Source organism: Penicillium psychrosexuale, assembly GCF_028828465.1.
Source record: "Penicillium psychrosexuale strain IBT 29551 chromosome Unknown utg000002l, whole genome shotgun sequence".
Lineage (NCBI taxonomy): Eukaryota > Fungi > Ascomycota > Eurotiomycetes > Eurotiales > Aspergillaceae > Penicillium > Penicillium psychrosexuale.
The window spans coordinates 161151-179111 of NW_026643187.1; the positions used below are offsets into that span (position 1 = coordinate 161151).

At 50.4% G+C, this 17961-nt stretch overlaps 8 protein-coding genes across 8 annotated transcripts; 6 read left to right on the forward strand and 2 right to left on the reverse strand.

Annotated features, from left to right (window-relative positions):
- Positions 1-460: 460 nt before the first annotated feature.
- On the forward strand, positions 461-2460 carry N7518_001186 (uncharacterized protein; the record flags this gene model as incomplete). Its single annotated transcript, XM_057182114.1, has 4 exons — positions 461-524; positions 586-1184; positions 1459-1755; positions 1810-2460. The coding sequence occupies 4 exons, from the start codon at positions 461-463 to the stop codon at positions 2458-2460; spliced, it is 1611 nt and encodes a 536-aa protein (XP_057043564.1).
- A 666-nt stretch (positions 2461-3126) lies between these two features.
- On the reverse strand, positions 3127-4213 carry amcA (putative mitochondrial ornithine carrier protein AmcA/Ort1; the record flags this gene model as incomplete). Its single annotated transcript, XM_057182115.1, has 2 exons — positions 4046-4213; positions 3127-3990 (listed from the first exon to the last, which is right to left on the reverse strand). Exons 1-2 carry the CDS (start codon positions 4148-4150, stop codon positions 3127-3129), a joined length of 969 nt encoding a protein of 322 aa, XP_057043565.1. The 5' UTR covers positions 4151-4213.
- Positions 4214-4621: 408 nt separating this feature from the next.
- On the forward strand, positions 4622-5206 carry N7518_001188 (CGR1 family protein; the record flags this gene model as incomplete). The annotated part of the gene is made up of 3 exons (XM_057182116.1): positions 4622-4682; positions 4769-4914; positions 5066-5206. 3 exons carry the CDS (start codon positions 4622-4624, stop codon positions 5204-5206), a joined length of 348 nt encoding a protein of 115 aa, XP_057043566.1.
- A 391-nt stretch (positions 5207-5597) lies between these two features.
- On the forward strand, positions 5598-7018 carry N7518_001189 (uncharacterized protein; the record flags this gene model as incomplete). The annotated part of the gene is made up of 2 exons (XM_057182117.1): positions 5598-6232; positions 6289-7018. The coding sequence occupies 2 exons, from the start codon at positions 5598-5600 to the stop codon at positions 7016-7018; spliced, it is 1365 nt and encodes a 454-aa protein (XP_057043567.1).
- Positions 7019-7175: 157 nt separating this feature from the next.
- tma22 (putative RNA binding protein Tma22) lies at positions 7176-8179 on the reverse strand (the record flags this gene model as incomplete). The annotated part of the gene is made up of 3 exons (XM_057182118.1): positions 7176-7597; positions 7702-7789; positions 8030-8179. 3 exons carry the CDS (start codon positions 8177-8179, stop codon positions 7176-7178), a joined length of 660 nt encoding a protein of 219 aa, XP_057043568.1.
- Positions 8180-10592: 2413 nt separating this feature from the next.
- Positions 10593-12217, forward strand: N7518_001191 (protein phosphatase regulator REG1; the record flags this gene model as incomplete). Its single annotated transcript, XM_057182119.1, has 2 exons — positions 10593-11182; positions 11242-12217. The coding sequence occupies 2 exons, from the start codon at positions 10593-10595 to the stop codon at positions 12215-12217; spliced, it is 1566 nt and encodes a 521-aa protein (XP_057043569.1).
- A 508-nt stretch (positions 12218-12725) lies between these two features.
- On the forward strand, positions 12726-14959 carry N7518_001192 (ELMO/CED-12 family protein; the record flags this gene model as incomplete). Its single annotated transcript, XM_057182120.1, has 3 exons — positions 12726-12992; positions 13070-14429; positions 14505-14959. The coding sequence occupies 3 exons, from the start codon at positions 12726-12728 to the stop codon at positions 14957-14959; spliced, it is 2082 nt and encodes a 693-aa protein (XP_057043570.1).
- A 246-nt stretch (positions 14960-15205) lies between these two features.
- Positions 15206-17790, forward strand: N7518_001193 (uncharacterized protein; the record flags this gene model as incomplete). Its single annotated transcript, XM_057182121.1, has 2 exons — positions 15206-15952; positions 16015-17790. 2 exons carry the CDS (start codon positions 15206-15208, stop codon positions 17788-17790), a joined length of 2523 nt encoding a protein of 840 aa, XP_057043571.1.
- Between the last annotated feature and the right edge of the window lie 171 nt (positions 17791-17961).

Here is a 17961-nt window from a genome sequence, read left to right on the forward strand (position 1 = left end):
TAGGCGATTTTCCAAGGTTATGCAACGTTGAAGGAGGAGATATGGGGGTGATTGGTTGTTTTCAGATGGTTACAATGTACAAGATATGAGCATTTATTTATGATGTCAAGTGAGATGGGCTCGAATATTGCTCTGATATAGAACAGCTAGCCCTAAATGGTATATCGTATGTGCTACAGTAAGAAAGTTAGAGAATACCACACCGTATCAATACTTCAGATACTACTTGATGTAGCAGATTAGATACATCTCATGTCAGAATTAAACATACATTCAACAGATATTCCAATTATTCTACGGAGATAGAGTATCTTCAGATATGGGACGTTGAATGCCCCTGGACATATGGATAATGACTAAGCATTGTTTCCCTCCTCCCCCCCCCCCCCCCCGCTTATACGAACATACGATGCTCTGAGCTGTAAACAGCTCTAGAGACAAGTCTTGTCATCCCCCAAACATGCCCGTGCCCTTTAATCTAGGCGTCCAAGTCATCAACGGCAAAAAGACCTTTATACCACTAGGTAAGCTCATTCCCCTGACCAGACCACCAGTCTCACCTCACCAATCTCACCAGTGCAACAGAGAACAATCCAGAGGTCCACGCGCATCTATGTAAGAACCTTGGAGTATCCCCGAGCCTCACCTTCCATGACGTCCTCTCCACCACCCCAGAAATGCTTTCCTGGATCCCACGGCCCGTGAACGCCCTCATCCTCCTCTGCGACAGACCCATCTACCTCGCCGTACGGTCTCACGTCGAACACAGCATACCCGAGTATCTCGGCAGCGGAGTCGACGAGCCCGTGCTGTGGATGAAGCAGACGATCGGACACGCGTGTGGACTGATGGCTTTGCTACACGTGGTTGTCAATTTGGAGAACGGGAAATATGTTCTGGCCGGATCAGAGCTGGAGAAGATGGTGAAGCGGGCAGTCAGCCTGGGGCCGGCGGAGAGGGCGCGGCTCTTGTACGATTCGCGGTTTCTGGAAGAGGCGCATATGGATGCGGCGTCGGAAGGGTGCTCGATTGTGCCTTTGCCGCAGGAGGAATGTGGCTTTCATTTCATTGCTTTTGTTAAGAAAGATGGAAAGGTTTGGGAATTGAATGGAGGCATGAATGGCCCCCTATTGCGAGGTGAATTGGAGGGGGACTTGTTGGACGAGGAAGGGCTGGATCTGACGGTAAGGGAGTTTTTACATGCTGCCGACACGGAAGTTCATAGGGGGATGAGTATTATTGCAGTGAATAATACTATGTAACTTCTGTCTTTGTGACTTCTGTCTCTGTGTCTATGTCTTTATGTCTTATGCCTTATGTCTTATATCCTATACGACTTATCATGATATTACCATCTATCGATGTGACGTCATTCGTCTAAAATCCGGGGTGGCCTCCAAGGTTTATAAACCTCGGAATCCTACTTATCATTGTTGTACTTATTCTTAGCACCTACAGTTTATCATTTATACTACCCTCGAAAATACTCGAAAACTAACTGCAATGACCACAATCCTCGTCACCGGCGCCACAGGCAAACAGGGAGGCTCTGTCATCAACAACCTCCTAGAGAAAAGTGCCCCTTTCAAGATCCTCGCCGTGACCCGTGATGTCAATTCTGCTTCATCGAAGAAAATCGCCCAAAAATCTTCTAATATCACATTGATCCAAGGCAACCTCGATGACCCGGCTGCCATCTTTGAGGATGTAGCGCTTCAAACCTCGGAGCCAGTCTGGGGCGTGTTCAGCGTCCAAGTAAATCCCCGAAACACAATACCTCAGATATACCCCGACTTACCAATAAAATAGGCCGTCAATCCCGGAAACACCGACGAAAGACGCCAAGGAATGGCTCTCATAGACGAATCCATCAAACAAGGCGTCAAGTACTTCGTGTACAGCTCTGTCGACCGCGGTGGCGAGAAATCAGACGAAAACCCAACCCCAGTCCCGCATTTCATTTTCAAACATGAGATCGAGAAACATCTCAAGGAGAAAGCAAACGGGACCGACATGGAATGGACGATTCTCCGTCCGGTTGCTTTCTTCGATAACCTCACCCCAGATTACTTCGGGAAGGTGTTTGCAACCGCATGGCGGATGTATCTGAAGGACAAGCCGCTGCAGGTGATCGCGACGAGCGACATTGGGTTCTTTGCTGCGGCAGCATTCATGAACCCTGAAGCTTGGAAGAATCATGCCGAGTCGCTTGCTGGCGATGAATTGACGTTTGATCAGATGTCGGAGATTTTCAAGACCTTGACTGGCAATAACGTACCGACCACTTTTGAGATGCCGGTTTGGTTGATGCTGTCTATTGTCAGGGAGATGGGTGCCATGTTCAAATGGTTCCATGATGAGGGCTTTGGTGCGGATATTCCGGCCTTGAAAAAGCTGCATCCTGGTTTGAAAAATTTTGGGGATTGGTTGAAGGAGGATAGCAAATTCGAGACACATTAGTGTTAATTGTTCTTGTTTGGATTGCAGAGGACTAGTTATTATGCGAAAGAGACCTTTCGCCTCCTACCTTCGCTTGAGGTTGGCTCTGTTTGTTCTGGATTATATGACAATGGTAACTGAGAACCGAGTCACCCGGGGTGTTAAATGTTGGAATGGATATTTGCAATGTTTCAATTCTATTCTATACAAAAAAAAATAACAAGCCAAGATGGCAGAAAAGCTCAGATTAAATACCGTTCACCAGATTTGAATGCCGAGTAGCGAGCGAGTGAAGAATCCACCAGGGGTGCCATAGATGGGCTATCATCGGCTAGACTGGAGATGCTTGGCCTGACATACATCAAGCCAGGCAAGCCTTTTAGGCACAATTCGATGCCTCACAAATCGAGCGGAAAGCGTTAAACAACGCTTGATTTTCGAAATAAACAGTGGATTAGGCATCGAGAAGGAGAAGTAAAAGTGAAAGAAAGTGTAGAAGCAAGAATCGTGTTTGAATGTATCGGGGTATAGCGCACGATGCCAAAATCCAAAGAGTTAGGTATTGAAGAATTCAAAGGAAAAATTGGGGCCAGCATGGTCATCGTTCAACCTCAGTTAGACCGATAGAATGGTGACAAATTTCTATATGCAGGGGAATTGTAGCAGTCTCTCTGCTCTCTTTTTTTTTCATCCAAAATATTGCCGTAGTCCTTCATAAACAGTGAAAATAAACGCCGAGCTGGGCGCTGAGCGCGCGCAGGTGATCCCGCACCCGCGGTACATGCCCTTGAGCCCTTGCTGCCTCCATAGAGCCTTGGCCTCGCCCCAGAATGAATGTTTTTGAGCATGGACTGGAAGTCGTGAGACGTCTACAGTCTGCATGCGGGACTTTATTGTATCGGCCGGGTAGAATAGAAAGTTGTAGCTCATTCCAGATGTTGCTCCTGCGATCATTTGTTGGTAGACGGGGAGCGAGTCGGAGGTCATGTGCCGGTTCGACTTGTTATACTTGCGGAAGAGCGACGATACGCCCTCGTATCCACCGAACCACGCTGCGCTTCCGCCGGTTTCCCGGATTAAGGTTCCCAATTGGCCCCGCCAGAATCCTGCCAGCCCTTGGTGTCGGAAGATGCTTGCGATGATAGCCACGGGGCCAGCGGGTTTAAGGCCTGCTGATTCTGCGGGGACCTGCATCCTGCATTTCACCAGTTCAATGGGTGTGAGTACCAGCGAGGTGACTGAGCCAGATAGAGCTCCGCTAGCAATGAGAGCGGGGATTGGTAGGTGCTCAACGCCTGGGTAGACCGTTGCGCGCAGGGTATCCTGGATGAGACGATAACTGAAGAAGAGACAGCTGGTCTCCACCGCAGCTCCGGCCATGGGGGCACTAATGCCTCTATATAGTCCCCGGAAGCCATCGGCTCGGATAGACTGGCGGAAACAATCCAGTGGTCCTGCATATCGGAGAGGAAGGTGTTCGGCTTGTGACTGTAGTCGGACCTTGACGGTGTCGAAGGGGTACTCGATGAGTTTGCCTGCCATTCCTGCCGACTTCGGAGAGTGTCAGTCTATATCGCCCACATTCATGTGCCAAGGACTTCCTTACCGATCCAAATATAATATCCTTTATCGCCTCAAGGCCCTGATTAGGCGGAAGCGATGGCAGCTCCATCGGTTCACTGATGGTGATCGCATGCTCCGTCGCCGCCATCAAGTAAGATCGGGAAAAAAGACAAGGTAAAAGAGTGTTATCGAGGGATCATGGTAAGATGGGGGACCAGAGGTATAAGTAGTGAAGGAAATGGTAGTGGGGGGAGGGGCGGTGTAACGAGGGATTTGATGGGCTTATGAGGTGCCAAGACACCGTGCAGAAGCTAATAAGGAGAAATGAAACGAGGACAGCCCTAAACGAGCAAGAAGATGGACACTGAATAATATAGAACAGCCTGTAAGAGGAAGTCAAACGTGGAAAGTGGACAAAAGGTGGAGTCAGGAAAATTGGGCCGAAGCAATTTCTCTCTTTAGCGGTCGCCAAGACATTTTATCAGATCGAGATAATCAATGAAAAAACTCGGTCTCCGTTTTGTCTCGACGTCTCTTTTGCTTCAAGTTTCTTCCCCCCAATCCACTTTCTTGAAACCTCCACGTGGAACTGGTCTTTTTCCAAGTCACATATTCTATCATGTCTACCTCAACGGCTACGACATCAGTTGCGCCTCCGTCTGCCGGCGTACGGAAAAATGGTAAGTGAAAAGAAAAAAAAAATAATACGCAGTCCCCACTTCCCTGCTCTCCCTCATTTCCCCGGCTAACCCCATCGGACCTTCAGGCAAAAACTGGCATGACACCAAGAAGGCTTTTCGTCCTACTGCGGGTTTGACCTCGTACGCTAAGCGTCAAGAGCTCAAGAAGCACAACGATGCTGTCAAGGAACTTGAACGTGAGATGAAGGAGGAGCATGAGGCTGAACGAAAGGTATGTTGATCTTATTCCTTTTCTTTCTTCATCTGTCTCACTTCCCTTTCCTTTTGTGTCTTTGTCTGGTCTCTATTTCCTGTCAGCCTGTCTCCATAATCATGCGACATCACTTCCCAAGATGGTATCACTGACCGAAGAACCCCTCTAGGCCCGTATCCAGCGCATCAAGGACCGCCGAGAAGCCAAGGAGGAGAAGCTACGTTACGAGAAGATGGCCGAGAAGATGCACCACAAGAGACTCGACCGTCTCAAGCGCAGAGAGAAGCGCAACAAGCTGCTCAGCTCTTAAGGCCATTCACGGTCTTCTCTATATCTCCGCCATACCATCTCTCCATCTCCTCCAGGACTGCATTGTGTGTATATACATCGGCTTGTTGAGGCTTCTTCCTTCTTCCCTGTCCCTGGCGGGAAAGTCTGGGCACTCATTCCGGCGTGGGCTTAAAAGGCGTTTTTTCTGAGGTTAGGTCATAGGTCACTACTAGCGAGCAAGACGAATGTTTTTCTATAATCGCAATATACCCGCTAGCGTAATCGTTGTGTCCAGTAATATAGGTAGTAGTTATACTCTGCAGAGTCGCTGATCTGTCTTCAGCCTTGGCGTCATCGATCTTCCCAACTCCACACTCCAACAACACCAAGCCCCCAAGCTTCCCCAAGCTTTCTTCTCAGAATGTACCACCATGGAGCCTTCATATAAAAAGGCATCATTCTCAAAATCCCGAACAGCCTCCGCCACATTCCCACCCACCCAAACCTCCAACCGGGGCCCGAGCCAGAACCAGCAAGCCAGCGACCTCCAGGCCAAATCAGAGGACTTCTCCAGATTCAGCAGCCAAGGAAGTCGCCAAACAGACCGAAGAAAGTCCCATCGCTCGCACCGCCATGGCTCCGATGACCGCCAAATCTCCCCAAAAGGAGAGCATCGAACTGGCTCATCCCCTCAGCAACAAGAGCCATCCACCTTCGATGGCTTAAGGTCCAGCCGCAACAAATATCACAAGTCGCGGGAATCGCGCTTCCCTAATCCCATGATCCACCTGGCTTCCTCCGCGAGCGCGAGGGGATTGCTCCATACTTGGTCGGGCGGGAAGGATAAGGATCGCGAGGGCGATGATGGGTTGTTGAGGCCGGTTACGAGGGAGACGACCCGGAGTCGATGGGGATCTGAATCGACTACTGGTATGTCAGATGGTCGGAAGGGGAGTCTGCTGGATGCACCTGGACAACATGAGCAATTAATGCCTTTCCGCCGGCACGAGGTTCTTTCTATGGATGACCTGGAGAAGGTTAAGAAGCGGAGAAAGCTAGGCGAGGAGTATGTTTTTTTTAGCTTCTTTGCGCACATGAAATCGACTAATGGGTTGTTCCAAGGTATCTACGGTCTGCATTGACTTCAATTGGGACGTTAGCGACAGACGTCACCCGTCGGCTAGACTACACCTATTACAATCTGCTTGAGAAAATCACAGCGCTCAACTCGACTATCTCGTCGTTCCAGGAACTCTCCGACTCAGCATCAACATTCCTCAGTGACTTCGAACGTGAAACAGTCGAATTAGATCAGGATATCCGCAAACAGCTCAATGACCTAAAAGGCTTCGAGCCACAGGTCCGCAAGGCTGACGCGTTAGAGCAACGCATGAAAGTAGGCCGACAGCGCGTCGAAGAACTAGGCAAACGACTCGAGACCGTACGACACGAGATCGATAGCTGGGAACAGCGAGAAACAGAATGGCAAACCCGGACCAGCCGTCGACTACGTATCTTCTGGGGCATTGTTACGAGTGCGCTGTTGGTGCTTGTCCTTGCTCTGGTCCTCCAGAACTGGCCACAATTCTGGTCTTCCCACGCTGAGGCGTCACGTTTGACAACGTCAAACCACTCTTTGCCCTCTGTGCCACCTCAGTCCGAGGTTTGGGATCACGTTTTCGGTCTCGGGGGAAGAGGTTCAGAGTCTGATGCAGGGCTTGCTCGATATCCGTCCAACCTTGCAAATCGTCGCGAGAGCCTGGACAAGGCTGGTCCGACTTCGACGATCCGGTCAGGGCATGATGCAGCAGCTGCGGAACGTGATGCTATGAGTGCGCTAGATGAATTATGAAATGTTTTTCGCTCCAGATCCTGGACCTAGGCCAATTCCCCGATCTGTGCTTCCGCAGGTTTCTGGTTTCTGGTTTGTGCTTGAAATATCTTCAATTTGTACTTTTATTTTATGTTTATGTCATGATACCCAGTCCGCAAAGGATTCGTGTTCGTCATTATACCGGGCCCTCGCTCTTCTTCTTCTTCTTGTCTTCAATGAGTTCGATATTAGAAGCGGGGATTTTCTTGCCGTGGACCTCGAGGAGCCAATCATGCAGGTCATCACTGACATCACCCTGGACGGTGATCTCCTCAACGCCCGCAGGCGAGCGGGTCACAGAGGAACCCGTAGCAAATTTCTTGCCCAGGTCCTTTGCGATCTTCTTGTTCTCCAGTCCGAAGACCTCCAGGCCGATCACGACCGTCACGTACTTGCGCTTGTTCCGCTCGACACGTTTGATCTGAACCTTGGAAGCGGCCTTACGCTCGCTATCGCGTGCCTCGCTGGCGGCAGCTTTGGCCTCTTTCTTAGCAGCGTCTTTAGCGGCGCGTTCTTGTGCCGAGACGGATAGGGTGGAGAGGTTGGCATTCAGGGCATCTGATAGAAAGAAACCCAGTGTTAGGATGTCGGTGTTTCCCTTTCCGGGCTTGCGGATCGCCCGATGCAGGTAAAGCCAGTCAAGTAGCGTGGGAGCTTCGTACCTTCAGAGTATAGTTTGTCCCATAGATCCGACTCGTTATCTTTGAGCCATTCTTCGCATTTCTTAGCGGTACCTCCAAACTCGCAGTACTAGACAAAAGCCCCGCACGTCAGAAACATGTCAGATCTCCAATGGGAGTATAATTCAAAAGGCAATGCACGCAGGCTCGGTGGGCGCTTTTCAGTGGCTGGGAGTTATGCCACGCACGACGTAGCCGGGGTCCCCATGATAAGAGCTAAGAGCCAGGGTCAAGAGCGGGGAAAAGGCTGGGTTTTCACTTCTGGGTGACTGAAAATTGGGGGACTTTGGGAGGAACTCAAATGTCATACCTCGGGGGGTAATGTGCAGACTATGATCGATTCCGTCAGCGCTATATTCTCAAACGAATTGGGGTTGTGTTTTGCGCCACGGGGGTCCTCACCTCCACAGTACACAACATGTCTTGCCTGTACAACTGGGGCTGTTTCTACCTCAGCCATGATGTATGAAAATAGTACCGTGGGTAAATGGTAGCTATTGGCCTAGACTTCTTCTTCTCTGCCAGAACCAACATAGCGGGGGCGGAGGGGCAGTTCTGCCAGCTACACCCGGTTTGGGATATCACGTGCAATGACGAGCATTGATTGTCTTCCCCTTCTACCCTGCTGCTTTAGTGGCAGACTAGTCAAAGTGGTAATATGGTGGTGCTTAATTGCTCATTCTTGGGCCATCTTACATGCTCAGCTAGAATGAGTTTTATCTCACACCAAGTCCGGATTGGGACAAACGTCGCTCATCAGCACGACATTACGTATCTTTGCTAATTTCCCCCTCGACAGCTGTCTCCAGGATGGGGCCACATCCCTTATCCCCCGGTTAACCGAAACCGGAAAATCGGCGATGCAGAAAGATCCCTCGATAGGAGCCGTTTAAGGTGCAGCTGTGGTTACCACCATGATAGCAGGCCAGGCGCGCCAATTGGTGCCCCCAGTTTACGGTAGATCCGCAAATGGCTGATAAGGATAGTCGATTGCAATCTTGCAACTCCTGTTTTGTCTTGCATTTCATCCATTCAATTGGGCAGTCAAACCCGGTCTCCGTCAGCTAGCTCCGTTATCAAGAGACTTGGAAGCGAAGCTAGTGGCGAAGACAGAAAATAGTGGTTACGTTACCCCTGTGAATGTTAGTGCTGGCGAGATGCGTCGAAGTCAATGCAGAGAAAGTAGCATTGACTCTGATACTGTCGGAGCCAATGATCGGCGTGGAATATGACAAACGTTAAGAGGCCCGTGGGGAGACCGGGGTGCGCATCGCACTAGCGCTACAGATCAAGCCTCCGCGGAGAGGTGGAGGTTTCGTGGGGTGTCCAAACTGGGAAACTTACGACGTTATAGCGGTCGTTTCAGTTTTCCAGTTCCAGGTTCAAACACGAATACACCACGGTAGCATGCAGCAATAGACGATTATCACTGGCTTGCGATTTGCATCAACCATGTCGCCTCCTGAGAATTGATGTCGATGGCTCTAGCCCTCCAATCATGACGGTGCTCGGTGTATGGTTGCCCAGATACTCTCGATGCAAGCGCACAGACAAAGGCAATTCTGTGTACGACACCTTTTTTTTCTCTTTTTTTTGTCCTTTGGCATGTTTGGCGTTGTTTAGCTCTTATCTTGCATATTCTCGAGCTGCCCGTGCATGGGTACAGGATTAGGAAGGAGTTAAGTTGGGAATTGAATGCAAAAGTCGAAGATGTCAATGGCTGAAGAGATACGCCACCACTGGAACCCCGCGTATTCTTTTATAACCCCCAAAGGTATTCCTATTGCTTTGTACTCTTGGCCTCGGCTAGTATCTCCGGTCGATCATGGCTAATTTTTCCTTTAAATTGTGGTTTGACAGCCAACAGGGTCCTCTGGGAGATTCTATGTGTTACTGGTACAAAAGTACCATGACAGGATTCTAGAAAGGCTAGTGCCTCGGTTAGTACTACTGACCTGGCCAAATAATCCCAAAAATCCCAGCAAAACTCGTTTCGAAGTGGATCAAATCAAAGGGGTCCGACTCTCTTCGAAACTAAAGTGCTCAGGCCGTGCGGATGCATCGGCGGGCTACAGGCTCTAGGCCGAATGGCTCCGTGAAACTCCGATTATGGCGATTATAGGAGTAGCCCTGGAGATAGTACTTTGTATTTCTATACAATTCCAACTATTCTATACTCCGAATACTCCGAATGCCTAGTCTGTGTATGTACTGGATAGACGGAGTACTGTAGTTATATTATACTCTATATCCTCTATAGTGTACCCTACATCATACTCTTCTTATATGCTCCACAGGATCGACCGTTAGACAAGGACGCATAGCACCTTCGGTACACTAAAACTCTCTTGCATATCTGGTGGAGAAGAATGCATCGGTCTAGACGATTCAGTAATTTATGAGATGTGTATTGGATGTGTTATAACTACGGAGTATTAAGTATTCTAACAGTTGACTAGGCCCAAGTGAGACTAAGACGACGACTACAGGGCTAGAATAGATTTAATTTCTTGTGGCAACTTCTATGTTCTTTTCTATAATTATCAACTCTTCTTTATGAATATAAACTTGTTATTTGCTTTTTCTCTTATCCCTTCCCCAAAATCCCCAAATCCCCCAGAATCCGGGAACAGCCATAATATCCACCTTGGAGTTTGGTTCCCTATCTTCACTTCTTCACTTCCACTTCCTCTTCTTCTTCTCTTCTTCTCTCTCCTCCCCTCCCCTCTCCCCTCCTCCCCCTCTCCCCTCCTCCTCTCCTCCTCCCATCCTTGGGGTCTTATCCCCGTGACCAATTACCTGGATATGCTATATCCTTGAACGGCCAATCCCTCCAACTTATTCCCTGTCATTAATTACATCATTGAAAGAAAATGACGGCCCTGTTGGCTCCCCGCGAAACTCATTCGCCATTCTCGGATCCTGTGCGGTGTCCCGCTAGTCCCACTACGCAGCGATATTTCCTAAAAGATCACGCCATCCCCGCAAAATCACCCATGCAAGATGACCCTCACGCGAGGGACCCCTCCCCAGTCGCATCAAACCTGCCCTCTGTGCTCCCCTCTTCGAACTTCGCTCCTATCACCGAGCAACTCGCCTATCCATCTACTTTAAACACCCTCTCCTCGGAAACCGAACTCATCCTACCCGCCTACGACACAGAATGCTTCCACAATGCCAAAGAACCAGAGGATGTCAGCGACGTGTCGACAGAATCACACCCATTTTCGTGGACGTCACAGCCTCTATCGGCAGATGACACCTTAATTGAGGATGAGCCATCCAGGCATGTGGACTATCTTTCACATGACTGGAAGGAGGAGGATATCTGGTCCTCCTGGCGTTATGTGACCAGTCGAAGGAACGATTACAGCAATGGAGTGAGACTGGAGAATGCCTCGTGGAGGACATGGGCTAAGGCCAAGCATAATTTGAAGACGATATCGCCGGAAAGCCTCAATTGGTATGTTATTGATCTTCTTAATCTTTCGTCTTTTGTTTATCCCGCTAACCTCGTACTAGGCTCAAGGACTGCGATGTCACCTGGCTCTACGGGCCATTAAAAAGTTCCGTCGAACGTGGAACCTCTCCATCTCCGCCTCCAAGTTACTTGGAAACACCAACCTCTTATCTAGATCGAAAGCCAATCCTGAAGAAGAAGACCGCGTCCGAGGCCATCCTTCAGCGATCCCTGTCTCAACATACGTTACTCCAACATGCCGGAGCCATTCTCAAGGCCCAAGAAGCCGAGAACAACTGGGCTCGACCCTATTTCCCAAGGTCCAACACGGACTTGGACCACTTGCATCACCGGACTGGAAGCTCGACCTACTCTCTCGGTGGCACTCTCACTGCCTCATCAGCATCTGGAATGACATCTCCCGGCGAACGGCGCCATATCCACTTCAACGATGAAGTCGTGCAATGCATCGCGGTCGAAGCCAAGGGCTACGAGGACGATTGGCCGGCTACCATTGAAGATGAGTCATCTTCCGACGACGGCGTAGTCTTCATGAGACAAATCTCCAACTGGTCTTCCCTGAGCAACCGCAGCACTCCACGAAACAGCTTCAGCGGCGATGGGAAAACCATCGCCCCTCTCCCTTCAACCACGCTCAAGTATCGCGGGGATCCTCCGGAGCTCCACACTCAGACAATCCTTGACCGATGGTCCCCCATTCCCACCCGGACATTATCACCAACTCCCTCTGTGGAGACCCTACGTCCATCAGGGCCATCAGAGCCCGAGGCCAACTTTCTTTTGGATGAGTGCGAAGATCCCAGCCTGGACTTCACCGGCAATTACCCCGATCATGATCGTGCATGGTTTATTGAAGATACTGCATCAGGCACACCCCGATTCACTGCTTCGGGCATGATCATGCCGGAAGGCGAGACCGAGACCCCCAGCAGTAGTATATATCACCGGGTCGTGGACACTGTGAACACAGCCCGAGACATTGCTCATGTGATCTGGAATGTGGGCTGGCGCCGTTAATCTTGATCACAATCTTCACGACTGACGATGGCGGCTAGCCCGTCGTACATAATGGAAAAAGGCAGGTTACACCCTGTGGCGTTTGGGGGGAAAGATGAGCGTGGATTGGATTTGGCGCATTTCTTTTGTATAGAATCACCCGGGACTGATTGTCAGGAATCATGTAACGACATAATGCATACAATAACACATATTGAAACAATCACATTGAAATTCCAGCTATATAATGTATAGATCCGCATTGGGGAAATTGCGAGGTTGGTTTATGATAATGTAGGGGGTTGACCTCGATACAACTATTTAGTCACTGTTCTTGTTCCTCCCAATCCTCAACTTCTTGATACTATATGAAATGTTGGAATACTACTTAATCTATTCATGCTTAATAGATTAAAAGATCGACATCACCGAGATCACCATTCAAATTCCAATTGCCCCACAGCCCCCCCCCCTGATCTCTTCCTCTCCTTGAACTTCTGCCGAGGTCTTTCTTATGAGCTTCAAAGACATGGAAACCGTCAATGTCGCCGAATTGGTCGAGCGCCTCGGTAGCGATGAAGATGCCGTGCGCAAAATGGCCGTCTTCAAGCTCCAGAGCAACATTGGAGACCCGTCCTTCGCCGACATCTTCATCGCAGAGGGAGGCCTGGTTCGATTACGCTACTTGACCCTGAATGCAAGCGGGAATACCCTGGCATACAGTTTGACCAGTTTCTCGAGGCTGCTCGATGTCGACAAGGGGTGGGAGTGTGTTGACCATGAGTTGGTTGAGCGCGTGAGTTATGCTTGAGGCGATTGCAATGCCCTCTACCTATGTTGATGTGGTCGAATTCTAATGCGACTATCTTCTAGACTGTCGAGCTGATCGTCACCCACCCCCTGGTCAACATCCTCCGCGGCGCCATGTCCATTCTCGTTTCTATTGTTTCCCACCCGTACATGGGGAACCGCGCCTCCCAGATCAACAACTTTGGATTCCGCGCCCTGAAACCTGCAATCGCCATATACCCTCAGTTCCTGGAGATGCTAGTCAGCCGATTATCCTCCGCGGACCATGCGCTGTGTGCCAATGCGCTCCAATTGATAAACTCGCTCATGCGCGACTCGATCACCCACGACCCTGAGGCGGAGTGGCCCAAGTTTATTCAGAGGTTACAGGATCTAGGCGTTATCAGAGCGGTTTACGTGCTTATGCAGGATTCCGCCCTTCAGGACCTAGCGCATCCGCTGTTGGAATTCCAGTCACTCACCAAGGTACTGCTACGCAAGTGGCGAGATATCCCCGTCAACCAGGAGACGCCTGAGCATCGCCGTGCGCTGAAGGGAATTTATCTGGCCAGTAACCCGGGGAAAATTCCCGACGAGGCTACGGAGAATGGCGACGATACACGGCGCTCTAGACGACATCATCCGGAAAAGTGGAGGCGGCTTGGGTTTGAGACGGAGAGTCCGGCCGGGGAATTCTACGAGGTCGGCTTCCTAGGTATGATGGATCTGGCGGACTATGTCCGCAGTCATGGGGAGGAGTTTCAGAATATGCTCTTGGAGCACTCTACAAAGCCAGCAGGACAACGGTGTCCGATTGCTCGGGCGTCGTTGGCCGTCACATCGATCTTATATGAGCATTTCGAGGTCGAAAAGTCCGACATGGATGACTCAAAAACATATCTTCTTTCAGAGTCCCGTACGGGCTTTGATAAACTGTTCCAGCCCCTGTTGTTACATTGGACCCGCCTACATGTTGCCGGCTTACAGGCCTTCTTCCGCCTGTGGAAGGCGACTGCCGCCGAGGAAGAGGACTTGGACAAGCTCATTGAGCTCGTGCGTATCCTCATTGAGTCGGTAGTTGGCGGAGCTGCTCGGATCAAGGATGTCCAGGATGTCGAAGAGGAACTGGCCGATTTCGAATACCACCGCTTACGCGGGCTGCAGATGGAACTCCTTGAACTTACGTACGAGGATGCATGGGGCCAGCACCTGCGACAGGTGCGCGAGGAACTTCATCATGAGGCTCTCCAGTTTGTCAAAGAGCAACGAATCCGATCCTTGCTCCAAGGTTGCTGGTTCGCTAAGTTGGAGTCGGGGGCGGTGCAGAAGTCTAGTGCTACATATCAATATGCCCAGCTCTCTCACAACCGACGATACTTGCATTTCGGTCAATTTGACCTGATGGGCGAACAAGCTCCGGAGTTGGACACCCTACCAGAGAAAAGTGAGTGTCACCGATTGCTTTCCCGTAATCACACTTTTTGTATGTGTTGCTGACACCGAATCGTGCCCTCAACAGTCGATCTCTCCATGGTATCATCCGTAGTCTCGAACGTCTCCACCAGCCCAGACCATTCCTCCACGGCTACGGTGAAGACTGCACCCCGGCAACCCGCAACCAAGATCACCATCCACGGGTACGCACCCTCCACAATTACCGGACACGGAAAAGGCCACAGCCACACTCGGTCCGCCAGCAGGACCACTCAAAAGGAGGTAGTCCTGCTCACGTTGCGGCCATCCTCGCAAAGCATTGCGTCCGAATGGCTAGATGGCCTACTAATGCTTCTCAACCAGCAGCCCATCACTGCAGAGACAAGCAAGCTGATTGATCTAATCAGCAATTACGGGTTGAAAATCCGCCTGCTCAATGTGCGGTTTGACGATGCCACTTTCGCAGGTGAGGCTCCCCAGGTCCCTTCGAGAGATGGCTTGGATGAAGATTACTACTATGATGTATTTGGAGGCGCATAGGGGGTACTTCCCTCTATATATGTGTGTCTTTTCTCTTGTTGTTGGGGATTTTGGTCAATATACCCGCTGTGCGATCTGTCTTATGAATGTATCTATTCTAATATATAATTTAACGTTAGCAATTGCATCTGTATCTATATGTTCATCTCATCTCACATCTATAAATCTGGCAAAAGGCCCACCGCTTGGCGTCATAAGCTTATCGGACGCGTATCTCAATTTCTCCAGGTTTTTGACCAACTCATCATGGATGGCGGTCGTCCTCTTAAAAGACAACGCAGATCTAAGGAATCAAAGCAAGATGAGCCGAAAAGACAATCAAAACGAAAAGCCATCATTATATCAGATAGCTCCAGTCCTATCGAACCAGCGGAACCCTTCGCCCTCTCCTCACGCCCCAAACCCTCCTACTCGCGCGGCACAACACCATCAACCCGGCTTCCCTCGTCCTCACCCTCTCCGATCAAAAGAACCAAATCACCAGCAAAGCCAGACTCGGACTCGAAATCGAAGTCCCTGCACAACTTCTTTCCGCCCGCGACAGAGGGACAGCGATGGGCACCACAAAAGACCGAGAAGCAATCCCTCCCGCCGGTCAAGGAGACCGTCGACGTGGACCTGATTGAGGATGATTACGACTCCTACGATGAAATATTCACACAGCATCTAGCTAATGAGCGGGCGGGGATGGGCCTGGCAGCAATGAGCTCTAGCCAGACACGTCAGCCTGCGCCAAAGCCAGCGCCGAAGCCAAAGCCAAAGGCCTCAGTCAAACCACCGCGGAAGACGACGAAACGGTTCCTTCTGTCTACGGACTCTGGGAATGGAACTGCGAAGGAGGCATTGGCTGCGCAACCGGCTGGCGAACCGGACCGTCGACCATGGGCTCAGCGGTTCGCTCCGGCTAATCTGGGCGAATTGGCCGTTCATAAGAAAAAAGTCTCGGATGTGCAGCATTGGCTGGAGGATGCTTTTGCTGGGAGGCGTCCTGAGGTGAGTTCTTGATTTGAGGATAATTCGAGGTTGGGGTTGAATGTCGTTCTGACAATATGCAGAGGTTACTCATCCTACGGGGTCCGGCGGGCAGTGGGAAGACGACCACTGTGTCCCTGCTCTCCGAGTCAATTGGTTACGACATTGTCGAATGGAAGAATCCACCAGTTTCGGAATTTGGAGCTCGCGATTATCAGTCCGTGAGCGCACACTTTGAAGAGTTTCTTGGACGGGGTAATAAATTTGGAGGGCTTGACCTCGGAAATGCCAGCGAGCCCGGTTCTCAGAAAGACGAGAAGCCTCGGGACCAGCGAATACTTCTTATAGAGGAGTTTCCGACTGTGTTTGGCCGGGCGTCCTCCACCCTCACGGCGTTTCGGACGTCTCTTCAACAATATTTAGCTGCCGCGGCGAATGATCATGCCCGGGGCAGTTCTGGATCGAATCACCCGCCTATAGTGATAATCGTGTCGGAGACTTTGTTGAGCTCTGCGTCCTCGATCTCAGATAACCTGACAGTTCACCGGTTACTGGGGCCCACGATCTATAATCACCCCGGGACAACGATATTGGATTTCAATAGCATTGCTCCCACTTTTATGCATAAGGCTTTGCGATCTATTTTGGACAGAGAGGCACGGAACTCTAGGCGTGTCCAGATACCGGGTCCGGGTGTTATAGACAGTATCTCTGAAATCGGCGATATCCGCAGTGCAATCTCCTCTCTCGAGTTCCTCTGTCTGAAAGGGGACGAAACGGGAAGATGGGGAGGCAGCGTGGCCAAAACAAAGAAAGCTCGAGGTGAGGTTGCTTTGACAGCGATGGAGAAAGAGTCTCTCAAATTGATAACCCAGAGAGAGGCGAGTCTGGGCATGTTCCATGCCGTTGGGAAGATCATGTACAATAAACGCATGGACCCGAGTCTGATCGAGGGCGATGTCGAGATCCTTCCACCGCCACCGGACTATCTACGCCACTATGCCCGACCAAAAGCCTCGCAGGTATTGGTCAACGATCTGGTAGACGAGACCGGGACCGACATATCAACTTTCATCAGTGCTCTTCATGAAAACTATATCCCATCCTGCGATGGGGATAATTTCACCGACTCTCTCAACGACTGCATCGATGCACTCTCCGATAGCGATATCCTCAGCGCCGACCGCCGACCAGGGCAAGGGGCGCGAGCCGGGATAGGAACCGGGATCACCTCTTTCAGTAGCGGTGTAGACGTGCTCCGGCAGGAAGAAATTAGTTTCCAAGTTGCGGCGCGTGGTCTTCTTTTCGCCCTTCCATACCCGGTCAACAGACGGGTTGGGTCTGGAGCCGGACGAAGTCGCGCTGGTGATGCCTTCAAGATGTTTTACCCAGCTTCTCTGCGATTGTGGAGAGAGGCCGAGGAAATCGATGGACTTATCGACTCGTGGATGAACCGAACACTCGATCCTTCTGGACAGCAGCATCTTTCTCAAAATGGCTCCGGCTTCACGGGGGTCAGTTCCTGGAAAAATCTCCAGGTGGGAAGGTCGATATCCGCCAACTCGGGAAACAAAAATGACACCCCGAGTGTGGTCACCATGATAGCCCGGCATGATCTACTGCTTCATCAGTTGCCCTATATGGCTGCAATCCGGCGTCAGGACCCAGATTGGTGGCAGTTGGATAAGATCACCAGCGTTCGGTCCAACGAGAATCTTCGTAATGATGACATTGACGACATAGAGGAGTCTCCAGCTTCGCGATCGCGTGGGAAACAATCCAGCAGTCGTGGGTTTGGACCTCGACTGCAGCTGCCCGAAGAGAAATTGATTCTCAGCGACGATGACATTGTCGATTGAGCGTGATATTTCTGCGTATCATGTCTACCATAGTGAACTATTTAATGCGAGAACATAAACATGTACTCAATATGAACCATGTAGTCCTGTATATACCCTTCGAGACTGGTTCACATACTAGATTATAACCCCTTGACAATGAAGTAGTTGTTGAAGCAGAGTAGAATAAGA